Raw genomic sequence first — 15,522 nt, 5'->3', positions numbered from 1 at the left:
GATATTCAGTATAATTTTAAAGAACTGTTTTTGTGGGTAAGCGACATAGGGGAGGAGTATGGACGGTATATAAGTGGGAAGTATGTGCAGGTGAGGGAGAGGAATGTGGAGGGTCTAACAGTGGGCACTATGTACAGGAGAGGAGTACAAAGGGTATGGAAAAAAGCACTATGTACAGGAGAGGAGTGTGAAGGGTATGACAATGGGCAGTATGTACAGGAAGAGTGAGGGGGTATGACAGAGGGTAGTACGTACCAGAGAGAAGTGTGGAGGGTATGATGGGGCAGTATGTACAGGAGAGGAGTGTGGAGGGTATGACAGTGGGCAGTATGTACAGGAGAGGAATGTAGACGGTATGATAGTGGGCTCTATGTATAGGAGAGGAGTGTGGAGGGTATGACAGTGAACACTATGTATAGGAGAGGAGTGTGGAGGGTATGACAGTGGGCACTATGTATAGGAGAGGAGTGTGGAGGGTATGACAGTGAGCAGTATGTACAGGAGAGGAGTGTGGAGGGTGCGACAGTGGGTACTATGTATAGGAGAGAAGTGTGGAGAGTATGACAGTGGGCACTATGTACAGGAGAGGAGTGTGGAGAGTATGACAGTGAGCACTATGTACAGGAGTGGAAGGATATTTAGTGACTGAGTAGTGGTTAAGCGGGTCATACATGGATTGAAATTACGCCAATTATGCAGAGACCAGCCATAGTCAATCTATGTATGGGCTAGCTGGTTTTACACAAGTCAATCTATTAATCAACTTGAGTACAACCAGCCTGTTTTTTTTCTTAAAACAATCAGTGCTGCCAGCTAAAGTTAGCAACACTGATCATTGTACGCACTGGCAGGACACAATAACACTGCAGGAGTGATTCCCCCATCCACAGGTCAGCAGGTGAGAGGGTGTGTGGGGACAGGCTGGGGAGAGATACTAGTCAGTGGCTGGGTAGGCACTGGTAGTATCAGAGCCAGATACACACAGGTTACATACGCCACGATCGTTAGAGCGAGAACAATAATTCTAGTACTAGACCTCCTCTGTAACTCTAAACATGTAACCTAAAAAAATGTAAAGCATCGCTTAGGATACCAAAAAAAATTGTGCTAACTTAACTAACTAACTGTTTTTTTAATGAATGAAACATTTTTTTCCAAAAAAACATGTTTGAAAAATTGCTGCGCAAATACCGTGCTAGAGCTGCACAATTAATCGTTAAAAAAATCGTGATCTCAATTCAACCCCCCTGACGATCTTCAATGCAGAGTTTGCTGATTCTTTCATATAACAAGTGGAGAGACTTTCAGCTATCAAAAGAAAATATCTGGGCAGTCTGCCAAGTTTTTAACAGGAAACATTGTAACTAACACTTCCTTCTCAGATCAAAGGGATAAACTTCTGTGTGTAAAGAAAAAATCTGGGCAGTCTGCGAAGTTTGTAAACAAAATGAAACATTGTAACTAACTAACATTGTAACTAAATTTAACCACTTAAAGTCCAACACTTGTTTCTTAAGTTAGAAAGCAATATTATTTGCTAGAAAATTACTTGGAACTGCCAAACATTATATATATTTTAGCAGAGACTCTAGGGAATACAATGGCTATTGCTGCAATATGTTATGTCACACTGCATTTTCCCACTTCAATGAATAATAAAAACCATAAAAACAAAACAGTGAAGTTAGCCCATTTTTTTTTTTTTTTATGTGAAAGATGATGTTACGCCGCAACAATCGTGAGAGAATCATGATCTATCTTCTAAGCAAAAAAATTGCAATTCTCATTTTAGCCAGAATCGTGCAGCTCTGTACCGTGCAACATAAAAAGTGCAAAGACCACCATAGAGTAATTTTCTAGCAAAAAACAAATGATGATTTTTACATGTAGTAGAGAAGTGTCAGAATTGGCCTGGGTGGCAAGGGGTTAATTACCATGAGTAATATACAAATAATTATTATAAGCACTGTGATCCTATCAGTCTGCTGTAGTGTGTCAGCTTGTATTTATATTGGCCGCTCTGAATGTAGCTTCTGACAGGCTGTGCAAGCAGGCCTGTATCTCCGGAACCATAAATGATAGCCGTCCCATATTTTGACCAGTTGTGGGGTAGCTCTTCCCATGCCTACCCCCAAATGTGGGGTTTCTGTGACCTCTGATCATCGAGCTACAACCCCCCAAATTCGATCTTAGAAAAAAAAATTCTTAAAAAAAAAAAATTTTTTTTTTTTTTTTTTTTTTTGGCAAATGGGCCTATCTTGAGAAAGGGGCCTGGAGCTGCAGCTCCATCAGCCCCATTGTTAATCCGGCCCTGGAGCTGTGCATGATGTCATAGGCTAATGACCAGACAAGAAACAGGAAGTGGGCTGTATAAGGTATTTACTGGCAGAAGAAAATGTTTTACTATCCAAAGTTAAAACAAGGAGGGCAGAAGATTTATTAGAGAGAAAGCTGGAAAAAAAAATACTGAAGGTCCGCTTTAAGTTATTAAAAATGTTAGCTTTTTGTATTCCTTTTTGTTTTCTCCTATTTCTCCTATTAGTATAATTTGCCAGAATTAATTTTGCCAGAATCTAACTATCATTTGTACTGGCTGTACAGGAATCTAAATATTGGAAGTATGAAAATGACAAAATTGAACCTGGCTATCCAAAATTGATAAAAGAAGGATTTCCTGGTATTCCAAACAATGTAGATGCTGCATTCACTCAGCCTGCCATTGTAGCTAAAGGAGGCAAAGTTATTCGTGAAGAAAGGATATTCTTTATCAAAGGTAAAATTAAATTTTTGTGACGTCATAAATGGTGTGCAGCTTTAAAGATATAATTCAAACTGTTTTTCATATACTATAGAGATGCAATGTTTGTTAGTAACAGATATTTGATTTGTGACGTGGTACAGCAGACCTCTGAATTTTTTATTATGTTAGGCTGATCTTACCAAACTGCATGACTCGTGCATGAAATATTTATGCACTTTTTCTTAAAGATCCAGAGGGTAGATACTTAGGCCCCTTTCACATTGGGCAGTGGAGGTGCGGTGACGGTATAGCAGCGCTATTTTTAGCGCCGATATACCGTCGTATTTACCGCGATATTCTGGCGCTAGCGGTGCGGTTTTAACCCCTGTTGGGCGGCCGAAAAAGGGTTAATACCGCCCGCAATGCGCCTCTGCAGAGGCGCATTGCGGGCGGTATTACCGCGGTTTCCCATTGATTTCAATGGGAAGGCGCGGTATAGGAGCGGTAAACACCCCGCTCCTATACCGCTCCAAAGATGCGGCTAGCAGGACTTTTGGTTCGGTCCTGCTACCACAGCGCTTCAGTGTGAAAGCCTTCGGGCTTTCACATTGAAGCCTGTAGGGCATGAGTTTTTCATGCGGTATAGCAGCGCTATTTTTAGCGCTGTACCGCATGAAAAACGCCTCAATGTGAAAGGGGCCTTACTGGTGAAAGGGTTTCTGGAGGGTGACCCTTTTCACGTATCATGCAACAAAATCTGACCAATTTAACTTTTTTTAGACACTGTTCCAAATGTTTTCTCCCCATTTTAAGGGTACTCTTCTGATGGGTGCGGACAATGGCTTCATGGCCCTTTTCTACAAAAAATGTGTGGCTCTCCTGGCTCCCCCTTTAACACAATACTTTAATGCCATCCAGAAGGGGGGACCGATGGATAACGACTCCAATATGGCATTCATTACGCATATTCCGAAACCCCACAAAGATCTGAGTGATGTAGCAAACTATAGACCAATCTTGGTAATTAATAATGATTTGAAGTTATTCACAAAAATATTAGCGAATTGAATGTTGGCTTTTTGATCTCGTTGCATACATATGGATCAAGTTGGGATCCTTCCTCACAGACAAACAGCATATCAGGTGCGTCGGGCAATAGATTAAATCTCCCTTTTTTACTCCTCCTGAGATGAAGAGGCCACTAGTTATGGGCTGTTATTGTCACTCAACATATGTTAAGCCTTTAACTCCCTGTCTTGGTCAGACTCGCTTGTTATTTTCTCTGGAACCAGACATGTTTGCCCACTTTTCTCCCCTCCTTTTTAAATGGCTATAGAGACTCTGACAATAGCAATTAGCCACTAATATTCTGGGAATAGCAAGCAGGTGCAAAAAATCATAAATGTGCACTCTTTGTGGAAGATTTATTGCTGTTTATTACATTCCCTCACATGACTTTACCGAATTTGCTTTAGCTTCTAGGCTGATATGGCAAACTACCCTACCTTGTTCAATAAACTAATAGAGCATATGAGGATGTGGATAACAACAAAATCTGGGGAATGCCCAGGGAAAAATCAAGCCTCCTTACCGACCAGCCTGCAGAACAACCGATTAACCTGTCTAACAGTATGCGTTAAATACAGGGGTTTTGTCCGCACGCATTTGCAAACGCATGCGTGAGCCACAGAGCCGCGCCAAGGCACCCTGTAATCTGTGGTCCTAACACTAAACAATGAGCGTCCCCACAGTGGAGGCACATGCATTTTAATGGATAGATAGGGGCAGGTGGACTGAAGGGGAGCCACCCCTCCTTAAAGGTACAGGAGCACACCAAACACCCAGCATATAGCACAATGGCTGCAAAGGTGTTGGTGCACTGCTGGACCAATATAAGCACCACAGGTGAAACATAATTGTGTCCACCGCCCCCATACAAGGATGTGGTCTGATGTGACTCTCATGGATGGGAAGAATTGTATTTGTCAAGATGACAGTATTACCTAAATTGTTATATTACTTCAGAACCTTACCTATTTCGGTACCATTAGCAGCAATTCAGCAGGTTCAAACTAAAATGTTTTGCTATATTTGGGGATCTAAGGGCAGTAGGCTGCCTCAAGATACAATGGATGCTCCCAAAGATCGGAGGGAGCATGGGGGTCCCAGACTTTCAAAAATACTATGTAGCATCGCAACTAACTAGCCAGATGCATTTCAGCTATTATAGGCCTGATTGGGTTTCTGTAGAAGCCTCTTTTCAACAGTTCAAAAGAGGTCAGTTGTCTTCCAAAAGCCCATGGGGAGGGGAGGGAGCCAATTAGGTGAATCAGTTGCACTTTTTGCCAGAAAGAGAGCCCCATCAGGGCAGGGTCCTCCATAATTTGTTGCCTATTCCTCCACTGGCCATTGACAAGAAAGTGTCGGGCTTGTGACCTGTCGACCTCCACCAATCCACTAAATCTAGAGTCCACGAGTCCCGGAGTGAAGGCCAGGTTGTCAACAATGGTGCTGAGCGGAGAGGGATGCGGTGCGACCGAGGAGTTGCAAAAGGCCTTTCAAGCAATCTGCCATGTTTCCCCCACCGCGGTGCGACCGAGGAGTTGCGAAAGGCCTTTCAAGCAATCTGCCATGTTTCCCCCACCGTGGGATGGTGAAAAATACAGTTTGGTAGGGGCTTCTGGCACCAGGTCAGCGCACCAGACTCCAACCGGATCCCTGTTAAAGCATGCTCAATTTGTACACATTGCTTCAGAGTGCCATGGCGACACCAGTCCAGGATCTGAGATAGGTGGCATGCCGTATGATAAAGAGCAGCATAAGGCAAGGCGATACCTCCCCTCAATTTGGGGAGCCAAAGGATGGACTGCACCAGCCGGGGGGGGGGTTTCTGGGCCCACACAAATGCGACCAAAGTCCTATTCACCACCCTGAGGAAAGAGGCAGGGATCCGTATGGGGAGTGCCTGAAGGTGGTGTAGCAGCCGAGGCATGATGTTCATTTTCACTATGCCACAGCGCCCGAACCAAGAGAACAATCTGTGCTTCCAGTTCTGAAAGAGCTTCAACCTATTTTGACACTTCACGTTAAAACCATAGCAGCCGCGATTGCAATGAGAAACTGCCCTTTTTTTTTTTTTTTTTACAGTACCTGTGCTATTGTTATTTGTCACCTCCTTCCTGTCTCTGTTAGCTGCGGGTACTGTGCAGGCAGTGCGTCATTTCCCTTTACTGCAGTGTCTCCTGGGAGCTTTTGTCATTGCTCCAATGAGTCAATGCGGTGGCTTGCTGCGAGTTATCGCGGTATTTCGTAGAGCGGAAGTATCGTATCTTCCGGCTGCTTACACTGTTTTTTTTTTTTTCGTTGTCATCACAACGAGGCGGGTGAGAACCGCGGAGAACATTTTTATAAAGTGTCTTTATAACTTTATTCGGGAGATCGGCAGATAATTTAAATACAGTAAGTGAACTGACTTATACAACGTGATTGCCTCATGAGACACATATTTAGATTCAATTGTTAAATGTAGTGGGAGTTCCGCTTTAATGTAAGACAAGGCCCATTTAAAGGGGAAATCCAAATATGCTGACTGGGTATTTGGGCAGGAGATGCTGGAGGAGGGGGGGGGTTGGACCCAGCAACAACTGGCCATGGCTGCGCCCTAGTAATATCGTCGGTCCTGCCAGCCAGGTGGAGGTCATCTTCCTTTCTTTTTCCCAGGAACAGAAAGTCTTCCAAATGTTTGAGTAAATCTTTTTAGTCACTGGTTTTCTGCTCAGAAGCAGGGTACTCATCACTCTTTCTGAGCAGCCTTAACATTTTGAGATCTGGCGCTCACTAACCAGGCCATCAGCTGGAAAAATTACGCCCTTGGGTGTAGTACTGGTCCCTGCCTGCAGGACCATCTTAATAGCATCATGGGCCCGTGGGCAAAGTAATGCTCTGGGGCCCCTACAATGGAGACAGTGCAGGTAAACAGACATCAAGTAGGTAGGAGGCAGACAAGCGGAGCTTCCCCTTTTGAGACCATGTTTTACCGCACCAGGTGACACCAATCCTAGTGAAGTCACTGTATAGACCAACCACCACGAGATTGCTGTGGAGAAGAAATAGAGGTGTGAGAAGATGCATCAGAAACAACATTGTCATCATCAGTTACAATTGTCTCATGAGTTTTTTTATTTCTTGTACTGTTGTTCTGTGTAGACCATTTAAATGTTTGAATGTCTTTAAAAATCTTAACATTACATTTTTCTGTGTGGGCTTTAAGCTCTGCATGCTTACTTGAAAAAGTACTATGGGGGTTATTTGCTTGTTAGTGGAGTATAGTGCATTGATCTCTGTATCTAACTGTGCAATATCTTTATGGTACTCCTCAATCAAGAGTTGCATCATGCCCTGGGAGCACTTAGATTGTTCTCCCACCTGATTTTGAATTCATCGGGTAATATCTTGAAGTTGGGAAAAATTTGTACTTATATTCTCCTCCAAGTACTTTTCCAAATAAAAGATATGCCAATATTTGGTGGATTTGATTTCCAAAAGCCTTTTTAAAGCAAAGAAAAAAAAATAATGTCTACATCTGCCTTGTTATCCTTAATGTTTTGGGTCTATAGTTTGGACCTAAATCTTTTCCAATGTGTACCCTGGTAGTCTATCATGGTGAAGGACCAGCCACTATGACAAAAAGGGGAGGGTGAAAGAGAGAAAAAGGGGAACACCTGGAAGAGAAGGGGGAGAAAAGAGGAGGAGTGCAATGAAACAATAGACAAACAACAACACAGGCAATAAAAATGTCTGATTGCTAAAAAAAAAGGGCCAGATTCACAAAAGAGATACGACGGCGTATCTCCTGATACGCCGTCGTATCTCTGTTTCTAACTATGCGACTGATTCATAGAATCAGTTACGCATAGATAGGCAGAAGATCCGAAAGGTGTAATGGACTTACACTGTCGGATCTTAGGATGCAGTACCGCGGCCGCCGCTGGGGGGAGTTTGCGTCGTAAACCAGCGTCGGGTATGCAAATTAGGAGTTTCGGCGATCCACGAAGATTTTCCCCGTCGTTAAGTCGTCGCGAGTGTTAGATTTCTGTCGCAAAGATAGGGCACCTTTAACATGGTGTAAAAGTACTCCACCATGTTAAAGTATGCCTGTCTTTCCCGTGTCGCTTTTGAATTTTTTTTAAATCTTTTATTTTTCTCGGCGTAAATCTTTTTTCACGTCGCGATTCACAAAACGTCGGCGCGTCGTAGTTTCGCGCAAAGCACGTCGGGAAATTTGCGACGGGAGCATGCGCAGTACGTCCGGCAAGGAAGCGTGCCTAATTTAAATGGTACCCGCCCCATTTGAATTGGGTCGCCTTGCGCCGGACCTGTTTTCGATACACCGCCGCAAATTTCCAGGTAAGTGCTTTGTGGATCGGGCACTAACTCGGAAAAATTGCGGCGGTGTAACGTAAACCGGTTACGTTACGCTGCGCCCGCTGTACGTGAATTTGGCCCCAACTCCCTATGGTGTTTGCCACCCAGACCAGTAATAAATAAGAAAGGGTTAGGAGGAGGGCTTAGCAGAGAACCCTCAAGAAATGGAGAAGAATTGTCCGATACCTCATCCTGATAATTAGACTGCACGAAAAACCCTATCACACGAAAATTGAAAGGACATTAATGGTACCAATGGGTAAAAATTTAACAAGAAGATTTATTAGTACAGAATAAAATATAGGAACATAGAAAACAAGTGTGCTATAATAATAGACAAGAAAAAACGCAGCAATGTAGTGCTTCTCCTAGTGCTGATACTCATCAACCCCACTGCAGTAGGGGATAAGGAACTTGCTGTATCTTCCCGACGCAGTTTGCATTACATGGGGCAAAGCCCACTTCTTCAGGAATATATTACAGCCACACACTAGAATAAGAAATATTATAGACATAAAGTACAATCAAACTCCATCAAAAAGTATAATGGCTCAATGTTTTGTTACCGCATACCTGAGAGTATTAAAAAGCATATACACTATACAATATATGGTCTTCCTACAGTCAGCCACCGCCACTCTCTGGTCATATGGGGTAGTCCACAGACACTCTCCCATTCACCATTGAAAGATAATGGCTAATTATAACTTTTCACTAATTGGTTCCTAGAGGTTACTGTATATCCTTACCACTCAATGATTGGTTGCAAGAGGTTAGTGCACAGCATTACTGATCACTGATTGGTTGCTACAGGTTACAGCAAATCATCTCCACACTGCCTGCACGCCATGGACTGGGGAGGTGAGGGAACTCATCAATTGACAGAAAACTTCTAGGAATCCTAGGACTCCTGGGATTAGTGGCAATTCTAGGGAGGGGGTGTAATCACTGGCAATGCTGGGGGGTTGATGGGATCAGTGGCAGTGGTGGGGGGATGGTATTAGTTAGGAGGCAGTACACTGTGGCAAATTCTGAATCATGTAGAGCAAAGCTGGAAATCTTTGTCAAGTATATAGTGGGGGATTCTACCAATGTAATGGGTAATATACAATGACCACCAATGTAAGGGGGAATTTGCACTGACTGCCATGTAACAGGAGATTTTACACCACCTACCAATAGAAAAGAGGGATTTCTACACTGACACCAATGTAATAAGAGCATTTACACCAACCACCAGGGGGAATATACAATGACCTCCATGTAAGGGGGAATTTACACTGACAACCATTGTCGAGGTTTGTACTGACCACCAATGTTAGGGGGGATTTATACTGACCACCAATGTAAAGGGGGATTTACACTGACCATCAGTGTAAGGGAAATTCTGCACTTACCACCAATGTACTGTAAATGGAAATGTACACTGATCACCATGGTTATGAAGAATTTACACTGACAAAATGGGGGATTTTACATCAACAGCAAATAAAGGGGGATTTCTACACTGGCCACCAATGTAAGGGGGATTTACACTAACCATTAATTTAGCTTTTACATGGACAACCAATGTAGGGGAGGGTTAGAAACTGACCACAAATGCAAGTTTGGATTTTTTAGCGATTACCAATATAAAGAGGAGTTTTTACACTGGCCACCAATGTAAGGGGGATTTACACTGACCACTAATTTAATGGGAGCATTCACAGTAACCACCAATGTAAAGAGGGATTTACAATGCCACCAATGTAAGGGGGGCCTTTACACTGGCCACTAGTGTAAATGAAAGGATTGTACACCAAGCCCTATTGTAATGAGAAGATTTACACTGACCACCAATGTAACTGAGACATTTAGCCTGTGTTCACATTTGTGTGTGTCGGGCATACATGCAAAATCACTTTCCTGACACCACAGAAATGTGGTGCCCTTTAGCAGATACAAAGCAGTGTCATTAAATGTTAATGACACCCTCATGCATTGGCTGAAATGTATTAATATTAATATATTAATAGCATTAATATTTACATATTAATGCAGCCGCTACTTACATATCAATGCAGGTTATTTACATGTAAACACAGGGTCTGCAGGTGAGGCATCTGTACATGGTAGTAGGGCAGAGCTGGGCAGCAGCAACAGAACTTTCACACTGAGATATCAGGACATAGCACGGGACTAACACTTCAAGGGATAAGGGAATTTAAACTGTGATAGTTGGCAAGTATGAGCTAGCTGCTTTGGGCCCCACAACAATAATGGGGGCCAGGTTAGCTGCCCCTTTTGCCCTGCCAAAATATTCCTCACATAATAGAGAATTTCAATACAGATGCATTTTCAACGCTGTACTGAACAACAAATTGGCACAAAAGATCTACATCTTCACTCTGTCTCTCTGTTATAGCGCAGAACACTTCATTGCCATAAACACAGTCCAGTTATCTTTCCTAATGCTTTTTCATTAGTTCCCCAGCAGCGGGTCCTCACATGGGAGTCTCTACCTCAGCCCAGGCTGAGAAGGCCTATTACATTTCAGGCTACAGACCTACATGCTGCAACTCAGGGGTAGCTATTTCTTCTCCACCTTCTGCCCAGGGCTCCACCCACACCGACACATAAAAGGGCACTGCCACCTGCCTACACCTGACCTGACCAGAACAAACACCAGGTAGAATCCAATGCTTGGACCATAGGCAAATGTACCTCCACTTAATGAGTTCTCCTTTCACAATGTCATATTATAAATATATTCTCTAACTAACGCATATGTAGAGCTTACCCCAAACAAAGCCACTGACGTTTAGGTCCTCTGATTCCAGATAACAGCGACTTTTTCACAATGCCACACTCTCTGACACACCAAGTCTAAATTCAGAGGATATATTTGGGAAATATTTCTAACAAGTCTAAGGCCCCGTACACACCATAGAATCCATCCGCAGATAAATCCCAGCAAATGGGTTTCAGCGGATAGATCTTATGGTGTGTACACGCCAGCGGATCTTTATCCGCGGATAAATCTCCCCTGGGATGGATTTCCAGCAGATGAATATTTGCTGACATGCTCAACAAATCCATCTGCTGAAGTCCATCCCAACGGATGGATCCGCTGGTCTGTACAGACTCACCGAATCCATCAGTCCGAAGGGATCCCCCGCATGCGTCGCAATGATTCAACGCATGCGTGGAATTCCTTATATGACAGCGTCGCGCCCGTCGCCGCGTCATAATCGCGGCGACGGCGCAACACGTCATCACCAGAGGATTTCGGCGCGGATTTCAATGCGATGGTGAGTACACTCCATCGCATTAAAATCTGCTGAAATCCTCGAGAGGATTTATCCGCGGAAGCGGTCCGCAACGCTCTCTGGCAGCTGTGACCTCTGTGCAGATGTGGCAGCCAAGTCACTTGCTCTGAAAGTAGGGAGAACCATAAAGGCAGGTCTCCAACACAGCAGCTGGAAAACAATGGTCACCTCTCACATTCCCTATGATACTCTCTCCTTTTTCTCCTACTGAAGATCCCTGTCCAATCACATTCTTCGCTTAATAGCAAGATGTCTCCAGAGGACTACATTTCCTATAGTCCCAGGCAGTCCCTGTGTCCTCTCCATCTCCTCTCCTCCTACAGCTGCTTCTGACGCACTGTGCACTGGGGCCAAGGAGGGGGAGAAAGACCTCAGTGCTGGCAGCTATGTGCAAGTGGTCGCAGAACCACTGACAGCCCAGTCCTTGCAGTGGTAGACGGACCAGGGTTATGCATACCAGGTGGTTTATGCACTATTTAGTCCCTTTGGCTCCCTTGATTGCATGCTTGTAGGTTGCTTTTGTATCAAGAATAACCATTTTTGTTGGGGCATGATAGCAGTTCTGTGTTTTGTTTTTAAACCATTATTCTTTTTCTCAGGAAAAAAATACTTCTTGTATGACCCAGAAATTGGAAATAGTACAAGTCCAGAGTCACTGGAAGAAGACTGGGTTGGGGTCAAGCTACCAATTACTGCTGCACTGAGTCTGAAGAATGAGATGTACCTCATTGGAAAAAAAAAGTTCCAGAAAATTCTCATGCTCACCTATTCACAGAATCGGGTATATGGCAACATTCACCAAGCTAAAAAATTGGACCTACTGCTTGTGTGTGAGTCTCCTAAGCAATAGTACGGCCTGTAGCCATGATCCTCTGTTCATTAATAATCAATGTCTTTATAGTTACTAACCAATGTAATTGTACTTTATTTGTTGAAGCTATAAGTGCCAAGACTCCGAGTACACTAAGAGACACAGTTTAACGATAAGGGGTTATACTGCCATTTTCAGGAGAAATGGACACCAGTCACATAAAAACTGAAGGCCTGCTTCTTTAAGCTTTTCCCACCTCATAACTGTTCAAATGGAAATGAGAAAAGAGAGCTGTGCCTTGGAGTGGGCTCCAAGAAAATGATTTATCTATTTATCTAATAGAAAATTCTATTTTCTCCATTGCCCATTGAGGAACACAGCTTGATGATACTTAAAGTAGTTGTAAACCCACTCATACCCAGTGAGGTGAATAGCCTCAGATTATACACAGAGATTGGAGGAAAGGGACATACCCCCTTCCACACACGGCACAGGAACAAAAGAAAGGATACAGAGCAGTGGCAGCTGGCGCTCAATATTCTTGGGGGGGGCGGCCCCCCTCAGCCACCCACTCACCCCTCAGCCAATCACCCCCCACGCCGGCGATAGATCAATCGGCGCTTCACTTGCCTGTCGCCGCCTGCCAGCCCTGCACTTACCCCATCCAGGTCGTGGCTTTGGCAGCTTCCCCCCTACATCTCCTTCTGAGTCCTCCCATCCAATCAGGACTCGTGTCCAATCGGGTCTTAGGTCTCCCAGCCAATCAGGTCTCAGGATCCACTTCCTGATTGGCTGGGAGGAGAAACAGGAAGACATTAGTGAATATTAATTCACTAATGTCACATAACTGGGTGGGCTCGGGATGCAGTGCACACCCTTTTTGAAGCCAATTAGAGCTCTAATCATGTGCTGAAAGAAAAAAAAATTAAATCCATGTGTCCGGTGCCCTGCATGTAGATTAGGAGCTGGTCGCATGGATTAGGGGGCGGCGTCCCTGCGCCTCATATGACCACTGTGTTTTGAATAGACAAGCTGTGTGCTGAGCTCTTCTCCCCGCCACAAATTTATCTCATGTGTCTGGAAAACTTGTCAGAAGTGACTGATAACAGAGGAAGGGAGCACCAGAGAGAAACGACACACACACAGGGGGCTGAACAAAAAACAAACGGAAGAACTTGGGAGGATAGTACAGCAATCTCCCCCACTGAACTATTGGGGGTTATTTACTAAGGGAATATCCACTTTGCACTACAAGTGCACTGGAAATTGCACTGAAAGTGCAATTGGAAGTGCAGTCGCTGTAAATCTGAGGGGTAGATCTGAAATGAGGGGAAGCTCTGCTGATTTTATCATCCAATCATGTGCAAGCTAAAATGTTTTTTTTTTTATTTTCCTTGCATGTCCCCATCGGATCTACAGCGACTGCACTTCCAAATGCACTTCCAAGTGCACTTGCAGTGCAAAGTGGATTTGCCTTTCGTAAATAACCCCCATTGTGTTCTGACAGGGGGATGTTCCCCCTCCACCAGAACACACTGGTCAGCTGATCAGCAGTTTTTTTTTTTTAATTATGCTCCTTCATCGGACCGGCTGCCATACACACAGGCCGAATGCTGCTTCCTATTGAACCGACCGATATCACCCGATATTTGGCCCGCGTCTACAGCCATTTAGAGCTTTGGAGAATGACAAGTAAACACTATAAATATACATGTAGCAAGGTCCCAGGCCTCCCTTTATCTAATGAGAACCTCCAGGGCCAGGGATAGCTGACATACTTCTGTATGTAGTGGGTTGTGCGGCATGGTGGGTGCAGAGTAGTTAAAATTATTGGGCACCAGAAACTTCTTGAATGCAAAAGAACGTTTATTTCTCCTACAGCGGAATTCCACTTCCGCTTTAAGTGTAGGTGACCCCCGGACATGCCACATTTGGCATGTCATTTTGCTTTGGGGAGGAGCGGGTAGTGACTACCCTGTTTTTACAGGCACCCAGCTCCCACTTCCTCCCTGCCACAGCAGCCTTAAAAATGGGTAGGCCTTCAGCTTTTATGTGACTATTGTCCATTTCTTGTCTAGACATCAGTATAACTTCTACAATGCTTAATTATCATCAAGTTGTGTACCTCAAAGAAAGACAGAGAATGGTATAGTAGTTACATGTCTAGTTATGTGAAATGAATTGTAAAATAATTACAATACAAATAAAACAATGATACAGCAGTTTGACAACATGTATGAGGTCATTGCATGCTTGTGTTAATAAATATTAAAAAAAGTTATCATTCAAAACTATTACTATTTTTCACAGAAAAAAAATGAATATATAAAACACATGATGCTCCAATCTGCTAAACAATTATTATGGTTTTGAAAAAAAACTTAACATGCGGTTACCGTTAAACTTATTAATAGAGATCACAACAAGTTGGTGTTAAAGATTGTCTGTAGCAGCCTCTTTATTAACAAAGGAAATAACATGGGTATTTGTACACACAATAATAAAAACTCACATATCTACAAAATATGGTTAATAAAATAATTAGTCCAAAATGAGAGCCACCAAGAGGAGTCCTGTGATGGAATGGTTAATATCATCACCAGTGTCTATCAATATGCCGCTGTAGGGATGGTACAATACTACACACCAGGTCAGGGGTAGACCACTGGGGGAGTGACTACAAACAGTACCTCAGATGGTTAAATGGCCTGCAGAGACAGATGGTTCAAGGCTGTGGTGGAAGACTCAAATGACAGGGACATTCCGGTGGGGACAACCTCGTCAGGAGAGCACCACCGCGATGTCTGCAGGAGGGCGAGCCTAGACGGAAAGCCGCATGTCAACCCCAATGCCCACATGTCAATCTCCACTGCATTGAGGTGTACCCCATCACCCCGAAGGTATCGCCAAGTATCCACTTCCAGCTTTAAATGTCTGATAACGTCCCTGTTAACCTCTTTCCGGGCCTTATTAAGCCGCTCCACCAATCTAGCCAATCGCTAAGTCGTCCAAGCAATGATGTCGGACCATACAATCAGCATCACCCGGAAAGGCAATGCAGAGCCGCAGAAAATCAGATTTGATATCCTGCGTATCCAACATGGACCTTAAGCCCAAATCATTGCCGCCGAACACCAAAACGTCTGGCGGCCTATCCAGACATGCAAAGCGATACACTTCTGGAACCGTCCTGCTCCAGAGCATACCCAGTACGCCCAACCACTGGACACAGACTTCCT

The 15,522-nt window shown here is 43.9% G+C and overlaps 1 protein-coding gene across 1 annotated transcript in view; it reads left to right on the top strand.

Annotated features, from left to right (window-relative positions):
• LOC120921206 (matrix metalloproteinase-18-like) overlaps positions 1 to 12,380 on the top strand; it is an 85,221-nt gene extending 72,841 nt beyond the window's left edge. Inside the window, exons 7-8 of the mRNA XM_040333929.1 lie at positions 2,602 to 2,773; positions 12,072 to 12,380. Of these exons, the coding sequence (XP_040189863.1) occupies positions 2,602 to 2,773; positions 12,072 to 12,322 (423 nt within the window). The 3' untranslated portion in view covers positions 12,323 to 12,380. The remainder of the gene's footprint in view (positions 1 to 2,601; positions 2,774 to 12,071) is intronic.
• Positions 12,381 to 15,522: the final 3,142 nt, after the last annotated feature.

This window comes from Rana temporaria, chromosome 13 (genome assembly GCF_905171775.1).
Source record: "Rana temporaria chromosome 13, aRanTem1.1, whole genome shotgun sequence".
NCBI classification, from domain to species: Eukaryota; Metazoa; Chordata; class Amphibia; order Anura; family Ranidae; genus Rana; species Rana temporaria.
Note: the sequence above shows the minus strand (reverse complement) of the source record. Positions and strands in the feature narration are given on the sequence as shown.